At 46.6% G+C, this 22,249-nt stretch overlaps 2 protein-coding genes across 3 annotated transcripts; one reads left to right on the plus strand and one right to left on the minus strand.

Annotated features, from left to right (window-relative positions):
* The first annotated feature begins 16 nt into the window (after nucleotides 1-16).
* On the plus strand, nucleotides 17-13,718 carry CHERP (calcium homeostasis endoplasmic reticulum protein). 2 transcript variants are annotated; one of them, XM_051810529.1, is made up of 18 exons: nucleotides 17-157; nucleotides 257-430; nucleotides 947-1,128; nucleotides 1,859-1,996; nucleotides 2,219-2,370; nucleotides 2,704-2,815; nucleotides 3,126-3,215; nucleotides 3,816-4,056; nucleotides 4,412-4,590; nucleotides 5,798-6,194; nucleotides 8,159-8,397; nucleotides 9,174-9,307; nucleotides 9,596-9,682; nucleotides 10,132-10,281; nucleotides 10,392-10,508; nucleotides 11,015-11,109; nucleotides 11,635-11,820; nucleotides 12,592-13,718. In XM_051810529.1, the coding sequence occupies exons 1-18, from the start codon at nucleotides 133-135 to the stop codon at nucleotides 12,627-12,629; spliced, it is 2,736 nt and encodes a 911-aa protein (XP_051666489.1). In that variant the 5' UTR covers nucleotides 17-132; the 3' UTR covers nucleotides 12,630-13,718. The 2 variants fall into 2 exon arrangements, with proteins under 2 accessions (XP_051666489.1, XP_051666490.1); XM_051810530.1 differs by having other exon boundaries at nucleotides 13,012-13,718.
* On the minus strand, nucleotides 13,655-22,214 carry CUNH19orf44 (chromosome unknown C19orf44 homolog). The gene is made up of 9 exons (XM_051810531.1): nucleotides 22,072-22,214; nucleotides 21,280-21,419; nucleotides 17,682-18,230; nucleotides 17,072-17,411; nucleotides 16,431-16,507; nucleotides 15,922-16,351; nucleotides 15,013-15,105; nucleotides 14,731-14,897; nucleotides 13,655-14,353 (listed from the first exon to the last, which is right to left on the minus strand). Exons 1-9 carry the CDS (start codon nucleotides 22,133-22,135, stop codon nucleotides 14,276-14,278), a joined length of 1,938 nt encoding a protein of 645 aa, XP_051666491.1. The 5' UTR covers nucleotides 22,136-22,214; the 3' UTR covers nucleotides 13,655-14,275.
* Between the last annotated feature and the right edge of the window lie 35 nt (nucleotides 22,215-22,249).

Genomic DNA, 22,249 nt, shown 5'->3' on the forward strand with positions numbered 1-22,249 from the left:
CAGGGCGGGAGGGGGAACCACGTGACCGGCGCCGCGCGCCGTTTCCACAGCGACGCGGCCGTAAAGCGCGGCCGCGCGGGTGTCGCACTCCCGTCGGTGCGGCGCGGCCCAGCGACCCCGGGACCCGCGGCCATGGAGATGCCGCTGCCGCCCGAGGGTGAGGGGGGACCGGGACCGGGGGGGACCGGGGGGAACCGGGGGCACAACGGGGGCACCGGGAGGGACCGGGGCCTGACGGCGCCGCCTCCCCACACAGATCAGGAGCTGCGGAATGTCATCGACAAGCTGGCGCAGTTCGTGGCGCGGAACGGGCCCGAGTTCGAGAAGATGACGATGGAGAAGCAGAAGGAGAACCCCAAGTTCTCCTTCCTCTTCGGCGGCGACTTCTACGGCTACTACAAGTACAAGCTGGCGCTGGAGCAGCAGCAGCGTGAGTGGGGCCCGCGGCTCGGGCAGGGCCGGCGGGTCGGGGCCCGGCCCCCCCAGCTCAGCCCGGGCCCGGCCCGCCGAGACGCTCCTGCCCCGCGGGGCTCCGGGCGGGCTTGGGGACGGGCAGGGGGAGCGGGGAGACGGAGCTCAGCGCCGGGACAGCCCTCCCGGACACGGGGGCCAGCCCAGCAGCGCCGGCTCTGCGCTCGTGCTGGAGTTGCCCCTCTGGAAGCGCTCGGGGAGTTGGTGACTGTCCCCTTTGGCACCATCCGCCCGCGAATTTGCGTTAATCAAAGAATACCCTGAGCTGGAAGGGACCCATCGGGATCATGGAACCCAACTCTGGCCCTGCACAGGACGCCCCAGCAATCCCACCCTGTGCCTGGGAGCCTTGTCCCAGCAGTTCTGGAGACCCTCTGAGGGAGGGTCGGTTCGGAGCCAGCCCCGTGTCCCCTGCGGGCCGGCAGTGGCAGAGCTCTCCGGGAGGTTTACTTTCCGCGTTTACTCTGTCTGCTAGTGCTGTGCAAGCAAAGCCAAGACATCGAGGCTTCTGCCCAGATCCAGCCCCTGCCCCAGCCCTCGCTGCCGCCGGCTGCGCCCATCCCGGCCCCCCAGGGTACCCCTTCCGTGGAGGAGCTCATCCAGCAGAGTCAGTGGAACCTGCAGCAGCAGGAGCAGCACCTCCTCGCTATGAGACAGGTTGGTTTGAGAGAAACACTCACCTGTGGTGTATCCCGGGCTGCCAGTGGCTGTATGAATGAGGAATGAAAGGGCAGAGGAGGTTTTCCTGCTGAGTGGTGGTGGCTGAAAGGAGAGGAAATCTTGCTTTCCTTATTTTTGTTCTGTGGCAAATGCCATCATCTTCCTAGAATGGACCTATCTGATGTGCAGGTTGTGCTGGGGAGACTGATCTGTGATTAAAACCATTTTATTTACTCTGTGAAAAACCTTGTTGGTTTTAAAGCAGTCACAACTTATTCTGCTTTAATCTTGGGTTAATGCTGCAGGTTGCTGGGATCTGCAAGACATTCCAGTGTGGAATCCAAGCTGGATCTGATTAAGGGTGGAAGGGAACTGTGTGCAACCAACTAGTTGGTTTTTGCAGGAGTTGTTTTGCTGTTAAAGCTGTTGGGAACCAAACTGAAGAGTTCTTGTGCCTTTATTATGTTCCTTACATTTAGGAGCTTCCTGCAATTATTTTTTATTCCATGATAGATTTTAGAGGTGGAAATGAACTGGACTTTTCCTGAAGAATGTGGAGAGTCTTTTTTTTCTCCAAACCAAATAACAGAAACATTTTTATGTGGTCATATGATTTGTTCTTCAAGATAGTTACTTATGTCCAAGAGAACAGGGACACAGCAGAGTCATTCTTTACAAGAATGTTGGATATAATGTAGGGGTTTTTTTCCTTCTGGTTTTTTTTCAGGAACAAGTCACATCAGCAGTAGCCCTTGCAATCGAGCAACAAATGCAAAAGGTTTTGGAGGAAACCCAGTTAGATATGAACGAGTTTGACAACTTGTTGCAGCCAATAATTGACACTTGTACGAAAGATGCCATCTCAGTAAGTGACCTGAACCTGCCCAGGGATTTGGGGGTGCTGTGGGCTCCTTTAATTCTGAGATTGCACAGTTAAGAGCAGCTTTGTTGCTGTGCTGTGTGGCAGGTGAGGCGAAAGCCATTACCCGAAAACTGCCCTTCTCGCAGTTGTTTCAGAGCTGTAGGAAGCCCAGGTGATGTGAACACATCAGTCTGACTGGAAACATTTAAAATTTGCTTTTCCAAGGCTGGCAAGAACTGGATGTTCAGCAATGCCAAGTCTCCTGCCCACTGTGAGCTGATGGCCGGGCACCTGCGGAACCGGATCACAGCCGAGGGAGCTCACTTTGAACTGCGGCTGCACCTCATCTACCTGATCAATGATGTTCTGCACCACTGGTGAGAGCTCATTTCGATTAACTTGGTGAAGTCTCTCTCCTGGATACCACATTAATTTGACTGGTCACTTTTTAATTTATTAATTTTCTTAATTGTACATCTTAAGATGCCCCCAGCTGGCACGAAGACCCAGTGCTTCAGTGATCAGATTTAGCTTTCACCTACTTTGTGTATTTTTCCTCCAGACTGGACTTTACTGTAAAAATATAAAGGAGAGAACTCTGTATTTTATGCATCCACTACTTTTAGTATAGCAGAAGTTGAGATGATTTGAATATTCCAATGCACTCTGTTAGAGTGGAAAAGGTAACTCTTCCCATTGCTCTCTTGAAGCCAACGGAAGCAAGCACGAGATCTTCTGGCTGCTTTGCAGAAGGTGGTTGTGCCTATTTATTGCACCAGTTTTCTAGCAGTGGAGGAGGATAAGCAACAGAAAATTGCCAGAGTGAGTATCTGGGTTTAGTTTGACTGTGAGTTTTGCTTTGTTAGGTTGGTGCTGTGCAAATTCACAAATAGGGGGATGGGAGAAGACCACTGAGATTTTTTTTCTGATCTGATTGTTTAAACTAGAACTTAAAAGTACCTAAGCTTTATTTAAAAGTTTTAATGGTGATGAATGGATCTGAATCTTCAGTGGTTCAAAAATAAATGCTGAAATCCAAGGTCTTATGAAAAGCTGGAGACTTAAAAATGCTGTGCCTCAGTTTTTCTTTGTTCATAATTTCTAAAAACCTTTCACTCTTGAATTTATGCAGCTTCTTCAACTGTGGGAGAAAAATGGGTACTTTGATGAGTCCATTATTCAGCAGTTACAGAGCCCAGCTCTTGGACTTGGCCAGTACCAGGTTAGCCACAAAAATAACAGTTTTATTATTTTTTTATATATATATAAAACAAATTTAGGAAATGTTAAACCTTTCAAAAGGAAAAATTCATTTCCTGACCCCCTTGAAGTTGTTTACAAGGGATTAATAATGTAAAATACAACCTTGTTATTTCAGACATTCAATAATCCAGGTGCTGATACAGTGCTGGATGCAGGATACAGACTGATACAGTCCTGTACAAACATGACAATCCATGGAAATGAATGTTTGGTCAAAAGGAAACAAGAAATCACAGCTTTAAATTGGATATATTGAGCATAAAAACTGTTGTGGCAGCAGGAACTGTTTGTTTTTTATTATTAACAATGCATGCTGTTGATTTGAGCTGTATTGGGAAGGCACTAATAAGAGTGGTGGGTTCCAGCCCCCAGAGAATATTTTGGAAAACTCCACAGAGCTCCCTAGTGAGGCTGGGTAGTTCTGCCAGCATTATCCTGCATCCTCAGACATTTTCTGGGAGAGAGGGTGAAGAACAGTGTAGGGAATTCTGAATGGGCAAATAGGGCAAGTGTTACAGGTGCAGAGTTCACTTGTTCTTCATTTCTTTCATTCTATCAGGCAAATTTGATCACTGAATATGCAACGGTTGTGCAGCCTGTGCAAGTGGCCTTCCAGCAGCAGATCCAGAACCTGAAAACTCAGCACGAAGAGTTTGTGAACAGTTTGACCCAGCAGCAGCAGCAGCAACAACAGATCCAAATCCCCCCCCTAGAGAACGAGGTGAAATCAACCCCTCCCCCTCAAGCCCCCACAGCAGCCCCAGCCTCAGCTCCACCTTCTGCTCCGGTTTCACAAGCAGGTACTGCCCAGATCTGGGACCTGAAATCAGAAATCAGGGGGTGACAATCTTGGGAGGTGGATTTTTTTGCTCCTTTTGTAGTAGTGAGGCACTGTGCTGGGCTGCTTTGGTTCAGGGGAAAACCTGGATCTGTTTGGAGCCTTGCAGCAGGTTTCAGTCTGATGATTGAATGTAAAAAAAAAACCACAAAGAGATGTTAAATGGAATGTTAATGGAATGTTAAATGGATCAGAAATCCTCTCTCCCAGTAACAGATTTCTGCAGAATAAATTCAGCTGGAGCCTGATGTAGGTGTGCTGTTGTTTTATTAACTACATGTGATTTGATGCTTATAGTAGTCTCCAAATTGTTTCAGATGATGGCAAATCTCAGCTGCCTCTGGCTGGTTCTACAGAATATGACACAACTGGGTCTGGAGTGCAGGATCCTGCCTCGGGAGGACCTCGTGGGCCTGGATCTCATGATCAGATCCCCCCAAATAAACCACCCTGGTTTGACCAACCTCACCCTGTTGCACCATGGGGTCAACAACAGGTGAGAAACAGTTCTGGAACCAGATGTGTGGGTTTGGAATGCTCAGCTTGGTTGTGGAGATTTGGAATGACCATCTTGGTTGTGGAGGTTTGGAATGACCAGCTTGGTTGTGGAGATTTGGGTTGATCAGCCTGGTTGTGGAGGTTTGGGTTGACCAGCCTGGTTGTGGAGGTTTGGGTTGACCAGCCTGGTTGTGGAGGTTTCGTTGAGGTTTGGAATGACCAAGCTTGGTTGGACCAGCTTGGTTGAGGTTTGGAATGACCATCTTGGTTGTGGAGGTTTGGAATGACCATCTTGGTTGTGGAGGTTTGGAATGACTGTCTTGGTTGTGGAGGTTTGGAATGACCATCTTGGTTGTGGAGGTTTGGAATGACCATCTTGGTTGTGGAGGTTTGGAATGACCATCTTGGTTGTGGAGGTTTGGAATGACCATCTTGGTTGTGGAGGTTTGGAATGACCATCTTGGTTGTGGAGGTTTGGAATGACCATCTTGGTTGTGGAGATTTGGGTTGACCAGCATGGTTGTGGAGGTTTGAAATGCTCAGCTTGGTTGTGGAGGTTTCGTTGAGGTTTGGAATGACCAAACTTGGTTGGACCAGCTTGGTTGAGGTTTGGAATGACTGTCTTGGTTGTGGAGGTTTGGAATGACTGTCTTGGTTGTGGAGGTTTGGAATGACTGTCTTGGTTGTGGAGGTTTGGAATGACTGTCTTGGTTGTGGAGGTTTGGAATGACTGTCTTGGTTGTGGAGATTTGGGTTGACCAGCTTGGTTGAGATGTGGATTGACTTTCTTGATTGTGGAGGTTTGGAATGCTCAGCTTGGTTGAGGTTTGGATTGACCATCTTGGTTGTGGAGGTCTGGGATGCCCGTCTTGGTTGTGGAAGTGCAGTGAAAAGCTGTGAAAGTTAGAAATCCGGATTCAACTGCCAAGCTTTGTCATTCTGAGCCCAGATAAAGGCAAAGTATTAATTATATTTCAGTGTGTCAACCATAACACTGTTCCTATGAACAAGAGCATTTTGGTCCAGGAACAGTTTGGTCTTTTTCCATCTTTTCTCTGAAGCTGCAGTTGTTCAGACCCTGTATTTACATGTCCTCTCACTTTGCATGTTGCCTATGGGCTGTATTTACTTCAAAAAGTACATTATTGTTGTTGTGTTCCTTATTTTCATAGCCTAATGACCAGGCTTCTGTTCTTCACCACCAGGGACCACCTCACTGTCCCCCCTGGAACAACAACCACGAAGGGATGTGGAACGAACAGAGAGATCAAGGCTGGAACAACCAGCGAGAGACCCCTTGGAACAACCAGCCTGATCCTTCTTGGAACAACCAGTTTGAAGCACCGTGGAACAACCAGCACGAACAACCTCCATGGGGTGGGGGCCAAAGGGAACCTCCATTTCGAATGCAGCGGCCACCTCACTTCAGAGGCCCATTTCCTCCACATCAGCAACATCCCCAATTCAACCAGCCCCCGCATCCGCATAATTTCAACCGCTTTCCACCTCGCTTCATGCAGGATGATTTCCCACCTCGCCATCCCTTTGAAAGGCCTCCTTATCCTCATCGTTTTGATTACCCCCAGGGGGATTTTCCTCAAGGTAAAGTGTGTACCAGGCCAGGTTTTCTAACTGCCATGACAAAATTATGCAGTGCTTTGGGGTGACGGCTTATCCTTGCTGGACTGTTGTGGTTTTCCTGAGGAATGTTGGATTTTGGGGGTTTGGGAAGCTGCTGCTGAGAACTTGGTAGGAAACACTTGCAGAGTTGGATGCTTCCTTGCTTTTTGAGTCTTCCCTACTGCATATAGAAATTGTAATCCAAACTCAAGTCAGCATCTCTACAGGCACCTCTTCTGTGACTATTTCACTTAAAAAATAATGAGTTCAAAGGTGAGAAGCAGCATTTGCTTGTAAATTTAATCTCCTGCACATCAGGCCATAGATGAGGGCTGGGGAGAGCTGTGCCCTCTGTAGATGGAGGAAGTTGGAGGAAGACAGGCTGGAAGGATTTTTTTCCTGTGCATACATTCATCCATACCCTTTTTCTTCCTTTTTTTTTTTGACTGAAAAGCTCTCTAATTACCTGCCTTTAATGTTGTGTGGCTTGGTAGTGTGTGGTGAAATGATCCCTACCTCCAGTTCTCCCTTCTGGTTGGGTTTGTTCCCTCACTGGAACACTGGAATGTCTGGGATTGCAGCCAGGCACTGCTTCCCTCGGGAAGTTTGCTGTACTTCTACCCCCATGTAGTTTCCATTCACATGCAGGAGTTACAGTTATTCTGGAATGATCCTTATCAGTGCAAAGGCCAAAGATCACTGTGGTTCTGTGTGACAAGTGGTATAGAAGAGCCATTATGTTTCTATGTAGGAGTTGCTATTTTAAGCTTAAAAGATTCTCAATTCTCCAAGTCCAAAAAACACTGAAAACCAATATATTAGAGTTTATATATTTAGGGTTGTGTTTAACTTCTCCAGTAGAGGTTAATTTTTTTCTTTTCCTTGAGGTAAAGGAACAGGGAGAACTCCCTCTTGTCGTGAGGGAGTTTAGGGTTAAGCTCAGAACAAGATGCTCGGTTTTGGATTGTAGTGGTGATTTAAAACATCTGTTGTTTCATGTAAAGCTGTTGGAGGAAGGGATCTACTAAGCCAGATGGTTGAAATTAGGAAGGCAGTGAAGCAATGACAACACAGACTGTGCTCGAGGTCTGGTGACGATGAGTCAAACTGTGTCGGCTCGAGGTTGGGCAGTGGCTGTGGTGGCTTCTCCTGGAAAAACTGGGGGTCCTGCTGTGGAAGATACTGATTTTCAGTCTTGCATTCTTCTCTGTGTAGTGCAGTGAGTTCAGCAGGGTCTCCTGGCGTTCATGGCATTCGTCCATCAGTGGTTGGTCACTCACTTCCTTATTTTAACAGGATATTCTCTCTATTTCTTCTCCAAATGCCTCTTTAAACAAAGTGTTTTCTTGTCACCTACTCATGTGAGTCAACTCCTGCCATATTTATCCCTTTATATATGTTGAATTGGCACAGAGACAGAACTAATTACAGGTCCAAGCTAAGCCATGATTGTGTCCTTAGCTTCAGAAATAGATCCCACCAGCAGCTGCCCTGCTGCATCTGAAACATTTTGTCCTTGAATGCGTCTTTCTTGTGGTACTTTTGACCACAGCGTGTCCCAAAGGAAGCAGTGGCTTAGGGCTGAAGGATCTTCTTGTCTTGAGAGTGGAGGGAGATGCACTGCAAGGCACTCATGAGTGTGGACCTGTACCAGCCTCTGGTCATGGAATCACAGAATATTCTGGGTTGGAAGGGACCCACAAGGATCATCAAGTCCAGCTCTCAAGTGAATGGCCCACACAGGGATCAAACCCACAGCCTTGGTGTTGTTGGCACCACGCTCTAACCAGCTGAGCTCATCTCAGGGTCATTAGTCCTTCAGTTCTGGTGCTTTGCTGGATCTGCCAAGATTGTTTTTTAGGATAAGTGCACTAATTGAAGCCCATCTCTGATTGCTTTCCTTTCTCGATAGCCGAATAAAACATTTTAACCCTCCCACTCTGCAGAAATTGGACCTCCTCATCATCATCCTGGTCACAGATTGCCTCACCCTGGGATCAGCGAGCACCCTCCCTGGGGAGGGCCCCAGCACCCTGATTTTGGGCCTCCCCCCCATGGGTTTAACGGGCAGCCCCCCCACATGCGGCGCCAAGGGCCCCCTCACATGAACCACGACGATCCCAGCCTGGTGCCAAACGTCCCCTACTTCGACCTTCCTGCTGGGCTGATGGCTCCTCTTGTCAAAGTAAGTGCTTCCAGTGGGATTGAAACATCCAAATCCCGTGGGATGGTTATAATTCCAAATCCATCCATCCCACAACCCCGTAGCCGAAGTTGTGGAGGGTGTAAGGACGGGAGTGGGGTGAGAAGGTGGTGAAAATGGTGATGGTTTTCAAGTGTTTTTGTGCCAGAGAAAGCTGGTGGAACTCATGTATGCGAAAGACTAATTTGCACTTGAAAATCTGGCCCCTGTCTTTAGGAAGTGGAAATCCCCAGTGATTTTCGGGTGGTCAGAGCGACCTCACAGGTCTGATGTAGCCACTGTGTTGCAGTCTTTGGTAATCAGAATTCTCACAAAGATGTTTTATTAATTGTTATATACACAAAGAATGATGGAGAGCAGGAATTGTACCTGTATCAGCATCTTTGGGGATATTTACATTTATGCATTTTGTGTTTGAGATGAACAGACAGGCCTCTTCCATCTCTTTGTGTTACTCTCAGCATACACCAGGCTTCCATCCAGCCACCTTAGCACAAAGGTGGGTGAGATCTGCATTTTATCCACCTGGTGATCCACTTAATGCTCCAACCTGTGCAGTGCTGCCTTTTCTCATAGAACTCACAATAGTGACAGCACCAGAAAGCACTGGGTCACCTGCAGAACCCTTATTTCTGGACTATTTTTTTCTAATCCATTAGTGAAATTTGAGGTCCCTACACAGTTAAACCTGTATTTATCTCTTCAGGTAGCCACCCCATGACACGTGACACGAATGTAATTTGTTTTGTTTCCGGCAGCTTGAAGATCATGAGTATAAACCTTTAGATCCTAAAGATATACGTCTTCCACCCCCAATGCCCCCCAGTGAGAGACTCCTGGCTGCGGTTGAGGCATTTTATAGTCCACCATCTCATGACAGGCCTAGAAACAGGTAAGAGTAGGTGTAGCTAACAATGTGGTAAGGAAAATGCCCTGAGAAGGTGTCTCAAACCACAAAGTGCCTCTCTCTCCTTCCCCTGTGTCTTGGTTCTCCTGATGCTCTTGTTGTGTTGTAACTGCACTTGCTGTTTGATCTTACACTGAGATTGGGGAGGCTGTTTTTGGGGAGGCCCTTTGTTCCATGCAAAGTTGAGTGAAAATCCTGAAGCTCGCCGTTGAACTGGAACTCACAGCCGTGTAAATGGAATTTACAGCTCTGTGTGTGGTTGGTCTGTTGCAGTGAAGGCTGGGAGCAGAATGGACTGTACGAATTCTTCAGAGCTAAAATGAGAGCGAGGCGGAGGAAAGGTCAGGAGAAGAGAAATAGGTGAGAGATCCTGTCTGCTGCCTTCTGCTGTTCATCTGAGCCAAATGCAGAGGGAAAGCCTTCAGCAACATGTTCATGGGATAACTGAGTTTCAGTGGGCTGGAATTTTTGTCTAACCTGCAGAAAATGGAACTGGCACAGGTTGCCCAGAGAAGCTGTGGCTGCCCCATCCCTGGAAGTGTCCAAGGCCAGGTTGGATGGGGCTTGGAGCAGCCTGGAATAGTGGAAGGTGTCCCTGCCCATGCCAAGGGGTGGGACTGGATGGGGCTTTAAGGTCCCTTCCAACCCCAACCATTCTGCAGTTCTGTGAAGTAGTTTTTGACACACTGCAGTTTTCACTGCAGAACTGCAGTGCTTGTGTGTAATTTGAATCTGATCAGAAGTAGGTTTGTGTTTGTGGTGCCCCTCCCAGGGTTTTCACTGGGGTTCCTCTCCTTTTCCCTGTGCAGTGGGCCCTCTCGGTCTCGCAGTCGCTCTAAAAGCCGAGGTCGTTCCTCCTCCCGCTCCAATTCCCGATCTTCGAAGTCCTCCGGCTCCTACTCGAGGTCGCGCTCGCGCTCCTGCTCCCGCTCCCGCTCCTACTCCCGCTCGCAGTCCAGGTACAGCGCGTGGGGCTGAACCTTGGGAACGAGGGGTGGGACAAACCCACCCCCAGGGCTGGCCGAGGAACGGGGGGGTGTTGCTCTGATGTCTGTGCTCTCTCCTCCAGGAGCCGCAGCAGGTCCCGCTCCTCCCACAGCCGCTCGCGCTCCCGCTCCCGCTCCAGGTCCAAGTCGTACTCGCCGGGACGGCGGCGCCGGTCCCGCTCCCGCAGCCCCACTCCTCCGTAAGCTCGGCTTTAGTCCTGTCCCCTCTTCCCTGGGCTGTTGGGAACAGAGCCCCAGCAAGGGCACTGCCTCATTAGCGGGGGATACCCCCACTAATTAATAAGCATTTCAACAAAGAGCAGGGAGGAAGGTGGAAAGCAGATTTAGAAACAGTTTGTCTGCTGTGTGTGCTTGTAGAGAGAACATTACTCTGTTGTGGGGGCTGTTTGTTACAACAAAACAGTGTGTAACTATGAAGGCTTTGTACACCTTCCTTGGGAGGAGGAGGAATGACCTACTCCATTGGGAAGAGTGCAGTGTTTGATTTCCCCTGTGCTGAGAAGCAGAGGGGTGTCAAAGGTGTGAGAAGCATCAGCAACTCCATAATCCAATGGCTTTATTAAAGAATACCTTAGTAGAGTGACTGAGATTGTGCTGGGTGTTAAAGCTTAACAGAATAGAACTGACCTTGCATTGTGTCAGAGTGGTGCCACTGGTTCTTAATTTGTTCTTCTTATTTCCTTAGTTCTTCTGCTGGTTTGGGCTCCAGTTCTGGGCCTCCTATACCAGAATCAAGACTTGGAGAAGAAAACAAAGGCCATCAAATGCTAGTGAAAATGGGTAAGATGCTGTTCTGGAATCTTACGCAAGCCAGGAAACAAATTCAGGCACTGAATTCTTGGGTATAATTAAGGCATGTTCATAAGGAGTTACCCCATGGCATTCCAAGGTCAGCATAAGGATATTCAGTGATACAAGTATTTAGAACATGGAGCAGTGGTGGTTGCCTTTCTGGGAAGGATGTGGAAGACAGGGATGTGAGTTTGGCATCAGACAGAACTGACCTACCTCTGAGGTATTTCAGTGCAGGTCAGCAGGGTTGACCAGATAGATTGAGTTTGTGCTGCCTTTCCTCTTGCCCTCCTAAAAGTTTTTAGGGATAGAGCTGCTGTCTGTCAGCTCCTGGAATCTCTTGCATATTAATGCTTGTGAAATAAATGGGACAGTTCATCTGTTGTTTCAGGCTGGCTGTTCCCATCAAACCGACGCTGTCTTTGGTCGTTTCCAAAATTTCCACGTTGGTCTGTCTTCACAACTTAGTAATAAAAAAAATAGTGACAGGATTGCAATGTGTCCTTGCTGCAGGATGGAGTGGATCTGGTGGACTGGGAGCCAAGGAACAAGGAATTCAGGATCCAATTAAAGGAGGGGATATCCGAGACAAATGGGATCAGTACAAAGGAGTAGGAGTTGCGTTGGACGATCCCTACGAAAACTACCGAAGAAATAAGAGTTACTCGTTTATCGCCCGCATGAAGGCCAGGGATGAATGTAAGTGATGCTTCTCAGCACTTTACAAACCTGTGTGGCCTTGGTAGTGATTTTGTCCTGTTTACTGTCCACTGTAAAACCAAGTCAAAATATCAGTAACTCGTAGTTCTTTCTAACGTAACAGATACAGTAAAACAACAGGTAAGTGGACGTGTACTCTGATCGACCCAGCGTGTTGGTTTTAGGCCTTGTGTTGTGTTCTAATTTCTGAAAGATTAATTAATTAGCCTGTTCTACATAAGCCACTTGCTGGCTGCAATACTGAGCACCTGCAGCTTTGATTGTTACCCCTCAAAAACTCAGAGCAGTGACAAAGGTAGTGGAGGGGGAGCTGGGCCACAGCAGGGAGATCCGTGTGGCTGGAACTGAGACCACACTTACTGTTACCCCTCCCCTACTCAGACTTTCCTACCTTACTGCCACATTCTGCCCAAGCCAGAGCTGGTAATAAATTCCCTGTAGTGCAGGAAGGGTTCAGAAAAAGTGGAGGTGTTTGTGAGAGATGAAGACAATCACCCAAATGATGGATTTTTGCAGAGAGTCTGTGATACATCGAAAAACTGCCCTTGCCAACAGCTAAAAGGAAAAAAATTGGCATGCTCAGTGAAAAGTCACTTCTGCCTCTGGCTGCAGTAGGTCTGTGCAGTCAGATGGGTTCAAGTAAAGCCCACAAGGAAAAGTTCCTTATCACAGAGCCCTCATTCCATGAAACATTTCAGGCAGCTTAGGTGACTGTGGAATGTGTAAGAACTCTTTTCCCTATTGTTTCAGTGAAGCGTGAAACACAAGACCCTCCACCACCCGAATAAGACTCTCTGAAGAAAGATGTCTTGCATCTTCTACAAAACATTAAACTTGTAAAAATCCGGATTAAAGTCTGGAGGAAGTGACAAATGAATTACTTTTTAAAACTATGGTGAAAAATGGAAAGCTATGACATGTTACTTCAACACTTGTCATTTAGTGTTTAAAAAAGGCCAGCTGTTACCACGACATGTCTAGCAAGTTTAAAAACTTCCATTTATCTTGCAAAATTTTTTAATTAGTTCCCCATTTTATACCAGAACTAAGCCCCAGTCAGTGTGCCCCCGGTGCAGGATTGTGCCCCGTTCATTCCCGTGGAATACAGACGTGATCTGATGTGGTTGTGTGTTCTCTAGTTCCATAATGTATGTTTATTTCTCTCAAAAGGTTAATTCTATTTGAAGTGGAGGGGTGCTGCCTTGGGATCAAGTCAGACTGATGCTGAGCAGTGTATCCTAATGTCTAAATGGGGGATGAAGCATCTAGTTCCAGTGCAGGTGACCTTTGAGCACTGTGCGAGCTTTTAGAACCTTCCACCCACCTCCAGGCCCCACAGCAGCTGCTGCAGCCACCTCTGGGCAGGACACGAGGGGCAGCTCTCGAGGGATGGGCAATGCTTTGTAACGGGAGACAGACTTGGAGCTTTTTATATTTTTGTACATACCCTTTAATAATAAAAGCTAATTAGTTCACTAGAAGAGAATCCATTTTCTCCGCTCTCTTTTAAGTTTCTATCAATGAGACGTTCTGGGAAACTTCCTGTGATCTAAATGAGGGAAGAAACAACACTTTCTGTAACTGTTTCCAGAGACCACCAGCTAGAGCTGTTAGGCCCTTACACTGCACTCCCAGTCCCCAGGTCTGTGTGGTGGTTCCCTTTTCCAGTTGTTTGTTTGTATAGCAAAAACCCTCTTAAAACCATCCAGTTACTATGGTGGAATATCAGTTTGTTCTAGATCTACTGTAGCTGTGGAACTGTACCTGTCTGTGAATCAGCATACAACAACCTGTATGTTACCAACTTGTGAAGTTTATTGTTTTGCCTTCCAATAAACACTTTTTTTTAAAATAAAAAAAAATAAAATGGCAGCTCAGATTTCGGAGTAAATGGATTCCTGTACCTTGACTAGAAGCCTTCTTTGAATTTATTTTAACTTGGTGTGTGTTTGGGTGTGTTGTGATCTGACAAGGCTGATTATATAGAAACACTGTTCAGATAATGGCACTAAAGTCAGGATATGGTAATTCTGCTGGGGTTATATTTCTCAGGGGCTGCAGTACAGACTTTCACTTCTAGCACGATCACAGATGTGATCACAGATCTCACACTCCACAGGATAAACATGCACACCCTGCTGACTTACCACAGTCCCTTTAGAGAGAAGTGTTTTGTTGGCTTCTTTTTTACTGACATAATCTGGCTGAAGGTTCCTGCCTATCCCTGTATCATGTACATGAGTAAAAAATTCAGGTATAGAAAAGTAAATGATATATCATAATTAGCAGTTTGTACTTTATGCTAACGTAGCAGTTTGTACAAATCCCTCCAGTATGTAGTTTATTGACTTTTTATCTGTGCACGTTGGAAAGGTTTCTTGTTCCAGCCTTAGAGCTGTAAATACAAAAGTTAAAGTTCAAAGAGTCAAAGCAGTTACTCCTCCTGTGCTCTCTGAATTTCTTCAAGGGCTTGTTCAAGTGTTAGAGGTGGGGATTTGTGATTCTTGATGTACTGCAAAGAAAAAAAGTTAAGACACAAATTTCTTTATTTATTAATTACTTTCTAGATAATTACTTTCTAGTATTTAATAAATAATAAATCTCCATGTTAAGATACCTGTAAGATACCTGCACTTTGCTGTGCTAGCAACAGAAAGTGACCCTTCTGCTGCAGCATTTGGAAGATCCCTGCTTGTTTGGGGACAGCCAAATGCTACAGCAGAAAGCTTAATCTTTCAAAACCATGGCCTCCAGCAAGACTTTAGCCTTAGTACAGTAAGAAACCACAACTTATTAATTAATAATATGCAAAGAAACTCGGTTTGGTGCAAATACCAGAAGCATCTGGAAAGGAGTATCTGCTCAGTCTGTCTGGTCTGTCATAAATACCTCCTTAGCCTCCTCCAGGCTGTGGTAGTGGAACTTCTCATGCTCTAAGGACTCCACGAGGGATGAGTGAAGGTGCTGAACATTCTCAACAAACTGCTGGGTCAGCATCAAGTGCTGTTTGCACATGGAATGTAGCAGGAGGACAGAGGGGCTGTAGGCAGTCAGGGCTGTGGGGGAGGCACAGGAGGGGCTGTGGTGAGGCACAGCAGGGGCTGAACGAGCCAAGCATGGCTTAGGTACAGAAAACAACAATAACAGAAGGGTAAAGGTGTTTTTCAGTACCTTCTACTGCATCCATGCTGATGACTTGACTGGCAACAGGCACTGGGTCGACGTAGCTGGTTCGTACAGGTGGGCTGAGCACTGCAGAGGGGTCTGTGTGTCAGGAAACATCAGGATCAGGGGAGAGAGACTGGAAAGGTTTAGTGCTACAACTTGGGACAGTCTCTTGGGACAGCAGCTGCCCAAGAAACCCTGTAAAACCCAAAACCAGCCCTAAAACCACTGTAGAGCCTAACAGGGAATTCTGTCAGCCAAAAAAATGCTGAAATAGTTATAGAACCCCCATGTTTTCTTTACTCGTCCGCTCACAACACCTACCACTGCAAAAGGCATCTTTTCTAACCCTAGGCAGAGTAAAAATAAGGACTTTTGTACTCAAAAGAAGCTCCTGTTTTCAAGCACACTTGAGTTTCTACTTTCTCCTCCTCGAGTGGGGCAAGAAGTGGCTCTCAGCACTTTTTCCTTGAAATAAAGACACAGGCAGGGAGCTCCTCCTCGGGAATGTGAAAGGTCACATCTGATCCTGTCGTGGGGCCACAGTGCTTTCCCAAGAGAGAAAGGCACTGCAAAAGGAGAACTCCACGATGAGCAATCACTTTAGTAACACTACAGTTATTATTTACAATAGTAAAGATATCAGAGTGTTGAATTCCACTGAAGAGTATTACTCGTGCTATTGTGAGCTTTGTCACCAACACTCACCCAGCCACGGGTCCTGTGGGGTTTTTTTTAAGCAAAAACCAGTTCTAAGTTCTCATGGCATTCAATCTCAATCTTTTCTATGGGCAGCAGATTGAAGTGTTGGGCTTTGAAAGCTTTTAATTTAGCACCAGCAAGGGGAAGCTGGCACTGAAACTAAGAATAAGGGGGCTGACATATATAAAAGTGTAAAAGTTGCTCTGCACTCACCCTTTGCCCAGCAGTAGGTGAAGGGGGGCTCTGCTGTCTGAACCCCAGTGTCCCTCACAGTCACTGGGTGCCCCCCTTTGTGCTGCTCCCGGGTCCCCACGGGGGACGAGCCTGAGGACGGGTGTTCTCCAGAGTGTCCCTCTGACACCCTGGGCACAGACTCCCTGTCTGTTGTAGACAGAGACCCTTCAAAGTCTTCAGAGTATTCTGAGTTAAGAGTCCTCTCATCCTGATCAAGATAATCCTGTTTGTGTCCAGGGGGATCTGTGGAAACTCCACTTAAATGCTCAGAGATTTCTGCTTCAGTGACACTTTTTTCAGCATCCTCATCATTCACACCAGTTGCTGCATTGGTTGTTTCAGGAGAAGCTTGATCCTCTTCCACCATCACATATTTGTTTGATTCTTGAGTCATTTCAATGTCTTTCCCCTGTAAAATGATTTATTTTAGAACCTCCACCCAACAGAGGCAGACTGGGAATAGGTGTTAGTAGGGAATTCCTACTCACACTCTGCTTTAATTCTGCTGCCTCACTGGTGATATCTGGGGCCAAATCATCAAGGCTCAGGATATTCAGTCTGAAGTCTGCAATCAAATGACACATTGACATGAGGATTTGCATGAAAGTTACAGTACACTTCCCCTTAAATGAGAAAAGAGGGGAAAAATCAGTACTACCTTCCTAGTTTAAAGTGTAATACTAAAAGGTAATAGCAATCAAACACTCTAAATCTTTAATTTGGCAGAAACTCCTCCTAAATTTCCTCCTTTGGTCTGCTGCCTCAAGTGCAAGAGATTTTTGCTGCCCCTCATTTCCAGCTGTTCTCATTCTGATCCATTGGTACTTTGTCCCATTGATACATGAAAACTGCTCTAAATATTGTACTAGTTTTGATATCATAACATCACCCAGGGCAGCAGCACTAACCTGAACCCAACCTAAGTCAAAAGCAAAGGAAAATACAAACCTATTACACCAGAAAAAAAGAAACAGATCTACATAATTACTTTGATAAGGCCTTGGTTTATGTAAAATTTCATCAGTGAATCCTTTCAAAGTGATTATTTGCCCAGTTTATTAGTGAATTTATCAGACTATCAGTACAATTCATGCCAGCTCTTCTTGAGACCGTATTTTAGAAAACTCACCATCTGAGCTGCTGCTGGTTGGATCTTCTGCATCATCTGCATTTGAGAATAATTCATCTAATGATTTTATTTCACTTCTGTCACTTCCAAGGGATTCTTGGCTTTGTTTGGTGTAGCCTGGTTTAGGCAGAGCAATCTTTACAGTGTTGTCTTTCATGGAAGAGCTCGTGGTATGTCCTGACAGGTTTCTGCTGGTGGGTGAAGGTGCTGGTGAATTAACTCTACTAAAAACACTTTTCTGTGAGTCTTTGTTGTGAAAAGAAGATGCTTTAGGTAACTCTGTTGGTGCAATTTCCTTATGAGACAGAGGAGGCCTTCCTGGTGGAACTGGAGTCTTGTTCTTTTGAAGAACATGAAAAACAGATTTAAGTGTTACTTCATTATTATGTTTAGAGTGCTAAAAAGGAACACAAATCACTGTGGGTAAAATAAGAGCAATTTAAGATGTTGGTTTAAGATGTTAAGAAGTGAAGCTGAATCCTATCATGAGCAAGCCACAAATGCAAATTTAAAATATAGTATCTGCTGTTATCTAAATAAAAAGTGACCAACCAATTAAAATAATTAAAGTGTTTATGAAAATACATAATCCAGCAAAGTTTGTATTTACCTTTCCATCCAGAACAGCCTTCTGATTCCCATTTCCACTGGAAAACCCCAAGGAGTTTGTCATTTCCTCTCCATCACTATCCAGATCCAGCTGTTCTTTAACCATAACGCTCTTTTTAGGGCTTTGGATGCTTTCCTCTCCCTCAGAACTGGCATCCCTGCGGGTCCCGCTCTCCCTGGTGGCACCAGAATTCTTCAGGTACTTCTTGCCCCTGGCACCGTGTTCACGCCCTGAGGCAGAGGAGGAGGAGGACTCTTCTCCCAGAGGCTTCAGGCCCGGGTCAGTGTTCTGCGATTCCAGCTGCTTTTTCCGACTCATGATCTTGCTTTCCAGTTGAGCCACTTTGCTCAGGACTGAGCTGGACCGTGTGTGGGCTCCCTGCGCATTCCCTGCCCTGGCGGTGCCTCCCGGCGTCGGGCACGGCCGGCTGCCCCCGGCCATTCCATCGCGCACCTTCAGGAACCTGCCCTGGCACGACGGGGCTCTCCCGGCCATCTCCAGCTCCGTGTCCACCACCCCGAGCCCGGCCGGGATGGTCCTGCTGTGTCCCTGCCGAGAACCCCAGAATCGCCGAGGTTGGAAAAGCCCTCCCGGATCATCGAGATCCCACGATCCCCACCTTGTCCCCCAGCCCAGAGCACCGAGTGCCACGTCCAGTCCTTCCTTGGACACCTCTAGTGGTGGGGACTCCAAACCTCGCTGGGCAGCCCCTTCCAACGCCTGACCACCCTTTCCAGGAAAAAATTCCTCCTGATGTCCAACCTGACCCTTCCCTGGCACAGCTGATTCCTCTTGATTTCTCCCTGGGAGCAGAGCCCGACCCCCCTCCCCGGGTCCACCCTCCTGTCCGGGAGCTGCAGAAAGGGGGTTGTACAGATCTCTCCCCTCACGGCCGAACACGTGCCCAGGAACGGACCGAGCTGAGGCACCGGCGCCTCACCTGCCCTCGGCCCGCGGGGGCCCGAGCGATCGCGGCCATCCCGGACGGGACGGGACGGGGACGGGACGGGGATGGGATAGGATAAGGCGGGATGGGACGGGACGGGATGAGATGGGATGGATTAGGACGGGACGGAATGGGACGGGGATGGAAGGGGATGGAATGGGACAGGACGGGGATGGAAGAGGATGGAATGGAATGGGACGGGACCGGGATGGAAGGGGATGGAATGGAATGGGACGGGACCGCCCGGCCTGAGGCGGCGGCGGCTCCTCCAGACCCAGGCCAGAGCGGGCGGCGCGCGGCCGTATCCTAGAGACCGCGACTCCCCAACATCCCGTCCGCTCATTGGCTCCACGCACCCACCAGCCAATCCCAAGCAGTTTTACTGCCGCCCGCCCCGGAAGCGCAGACTACAATTCCCAGCATGCCCTGGGGTCGATAAATCGGGATTTATCCAAACCTCCTGATGTGGGAATTAATCCAGTTGTTCTGCAGGATTTGTGTTAGTACCTGCCCTTTATGTGCTTGTGTGTCATTTCTAGAGACTTGGGGAAGTTTGTAATTTGTGTGTCACCTTGACATTTGGCACTCTATCTAATTATAGAGTTGTAATAAAAGGAGAGTTATGCATCTTATGCCATGGATTGTTTTTATTTTGTCTGGGTATTTTGTTTTCTGGGTTAGTTTTCTAGTACTTTATAGTACTGCAATTCTGCTGCAAGGCAGGTTTTAAGACTTATGTTTAAGATCCTTAAAAACTTTCACTTGCCTTCTTTAAAACCCTAGTTAACAGATATACACAGTTCTGATTATATGCTTTGATTATATACTTTGCTTATATACTTTGAATATAAGGCCAGATCAGACTTAAGGAGTAAAACCTGATAATGAAATGCATCTGGCAACCTACAAGATGGTTTAGATCCAATTAATGATCCAATAGTGAGGAAACCCCCTGACTGGGATAATTGAATCCAAATTGATGATCCAAAAGACATCAAGCCTGGTGTAATTTGCTTTCCTTGTTCTGCATTAGTGGATTATTTAATTTCTACTTGATACAGTGGAACTGGGGTTTTTCTTTCTTTATCTCCCTGTGTCTTTTAAAGAATTGGGATGACCCTGAATCCATGAGGAACTTGAATTTTGGACTGAAGCTTGGAATGAAGAAGGGCATTATCCTGTTGTAAAACTTCTCTATAGATGTATAAATAATTTCCTAACCCTACTAGGGGAACACTTCGAGCCACTTTCTCTGCCTGACTGTATTCAGAACATGGGATTCATCCCAGGGGGAAGGAAACAAGGCACTTTGATAATCTGAGGATGCAAGAAAACAGATTTCATGGCTTTTTTTCTGGGTGTTTTTTTTCCCCCCATATTCCTTCAAAGGAGAGAACTGCTACAATTTTTGGCAACTTCTTGCTAAAAGATGCTGAGGTTTATTCAGAAGACTTTGGAGATGAAAGATGGGAAGAAACGAAGGTAAAATGAAATTCCTGTGGCTGTTTTGGATCTTTATTCCACGTTTTAAAGATCTCCTGTCTGTTCTGGTTGAGAAACTATTGGGGCATAAAAATGAAATTTTAATCCCAGGGTCCTGAAAAAGGAATTGAAAGTAAAGCAGACTGAGGAAGAGCAGGAGAGAGAGGGTTACAGGAGAAAATACTTTGAGCAGCAGTTTAAGAAAAAAAACTAGAGAGCAAAGAGGACTCTGGAAGGCACAGAACAGCCAGGAACACTATCAAGAGGGAAGAGCTTTAATTGTTATTTGAAAGAAGCTCACATTTTTTTCCACTTACATCACTTAAGGATTGTGGTATTCTGTTAACAGCTTGTGGAAATCTGCACCAATGGAACTGTATTAAGAAAGGATTTTTTTTTAATGCAACATTAGATTTTGTGACCAGTTTCAGTTATTTTCAGTAGAGATACCATAACATAGTTGAATTCTCTATAGAAAAGGTTGGGGGTGGGTAACTTACTTTTAAAATTAATTTTATTAACTTTTAATAATTTTTATTTAATCTTAACACTGCTAAAATGTATTAAAAACATCTGTAACAAAGCACAAGGTTTTGGAACTGTTCCACAATTCCATGGATTAGTGTTAAATGTTAAATTAAGGCTCATTTTTGAGGAAATATCACCACAGTTTCAATAAAGGGTTCAGATTCAGCAGCATGTCTCACAACACACTTGAAACCAAGCAGGAGATAAGCTTTGCTAAGCTCCTGTAGCAACTGTGCACCTGTCAGAGTTTCAGAGCTTAGATCTGCCAGTGGAACATTCCTTGGGGTGTGTGACAGCAGCCTGTCCATCCACAGATCTGCCCTTGGAAGTTTAAATGTTTTCAGATGAGGTTTTTTCCCTTTCAAAGTTCTGAAATGGACATACAGAGTGCCTGCATGCTGTCTTACATATGATTTTTTTTTTCTAATGGGGCAAGAGAAATTAATTGGAAACAATGAATGATGTGCCTGTTCTTCTGTCTGACCTGTCTTGGACCTCAACCTTGTAATTTTTTTCAGTCACTTCCTTCATCCCTTCTCAGTTCCTTCTGCTCTTCTGCATTTCCTTCCTCCCCCAAGAACTAATGCTGCAAATTTAGCAAAAACTGAAGGCAAACCTGAGAGCCCAGGGCCCTGCATTTACCTCTAGACACTGGCTGAGGGAGTTCTGTGTGGTGAGGAGAGGGAGTAGGAGGATCCCTGGAAGCCCCAGCTCCAGCTGGGCCACTCTGTAGCCTGTGCAGTGACTGAGGTCAAATTCTTCTGCTTCTGCTTGTCCAAGAGCTGTAAAACAATTCCAGTTAAGAACTTTGAAAGCTCTGAGATACACTGCAACAACACCCACCCTATACCTTTTTTTTTCCCCAAAAGAATTCCTGTAGATTTAGTTTTTATGTGGCCACAGTGATCCACAGTGATCAGGCTGCTGTTCAGGATTTACACACTGCACTCAGGGGTTTGTTAACTTTGGTGTATTTGATGCCAAAACATTTGATCCTAGGCCAGAAGAAGCTTCATTGGGTGAAAGGACCTTCACTGAGTGAAGGACTTTTGTTGGGTGAAGGCTGCTTTGACAAGTTTTAGGGTAATGAAGTAACATAAGTGGGTTTGCCCAGGAGAAAGCTGGATGTAGGTCATCCAGGTAAAGATTGATCAGTGCCTTGGATAGAAGGACATTCCAAGGGCACCCACAGCCCTCCCTGGCCCTGCTTTGCCCACATGGCTGAGGCAGCTGGCAGAGTGCCCTGGGAGTGGAGACATTAGGAAGAATTTCTTCACAGGAAGGGTGATTAGACACTGGAATGGACTGTATAAATATCTGCAGAGAGGTGTCAGAGGATGGACCAGGCTCTGCTCGGTGGTGCAAAGCAACAGGACAAGAGTTAACAGGGAGAAAATGATGCCCAGGGAGTTCCACCTGAACATGAGGAAGAACCTCTGAACTGTGCACAGGAACAGGCTGCCCAGAGAGGGTGTGGAATCTCCCTCACTGGAGACATTCCAGAGGACACAATCCTGTGCCACGTGCTCTGGGATGAGCAGGGAGGTGGGACCAGATGACCCGCTGTGGTCCTTCCAACCTGGCCCATCCTGAGATTCTGTGATTCTGTAAC

The sequence above is a fragment of the Manacus candei genome, unplaced genomic scaffold (assembly GCF_025592945.1).
Source record: "Manacus candei isolate 608988 ecotype Guabito, Panama unplaced genomic scaffold, ASM2559294v1 h1tg000078l, whole genome shotgun sequence".
Taxonomy (NCBI): Eukaryota; Metazoa; Chordata; class Aves; order Passeriformes; family Pipridae; genus Manacus; species Manacus candei.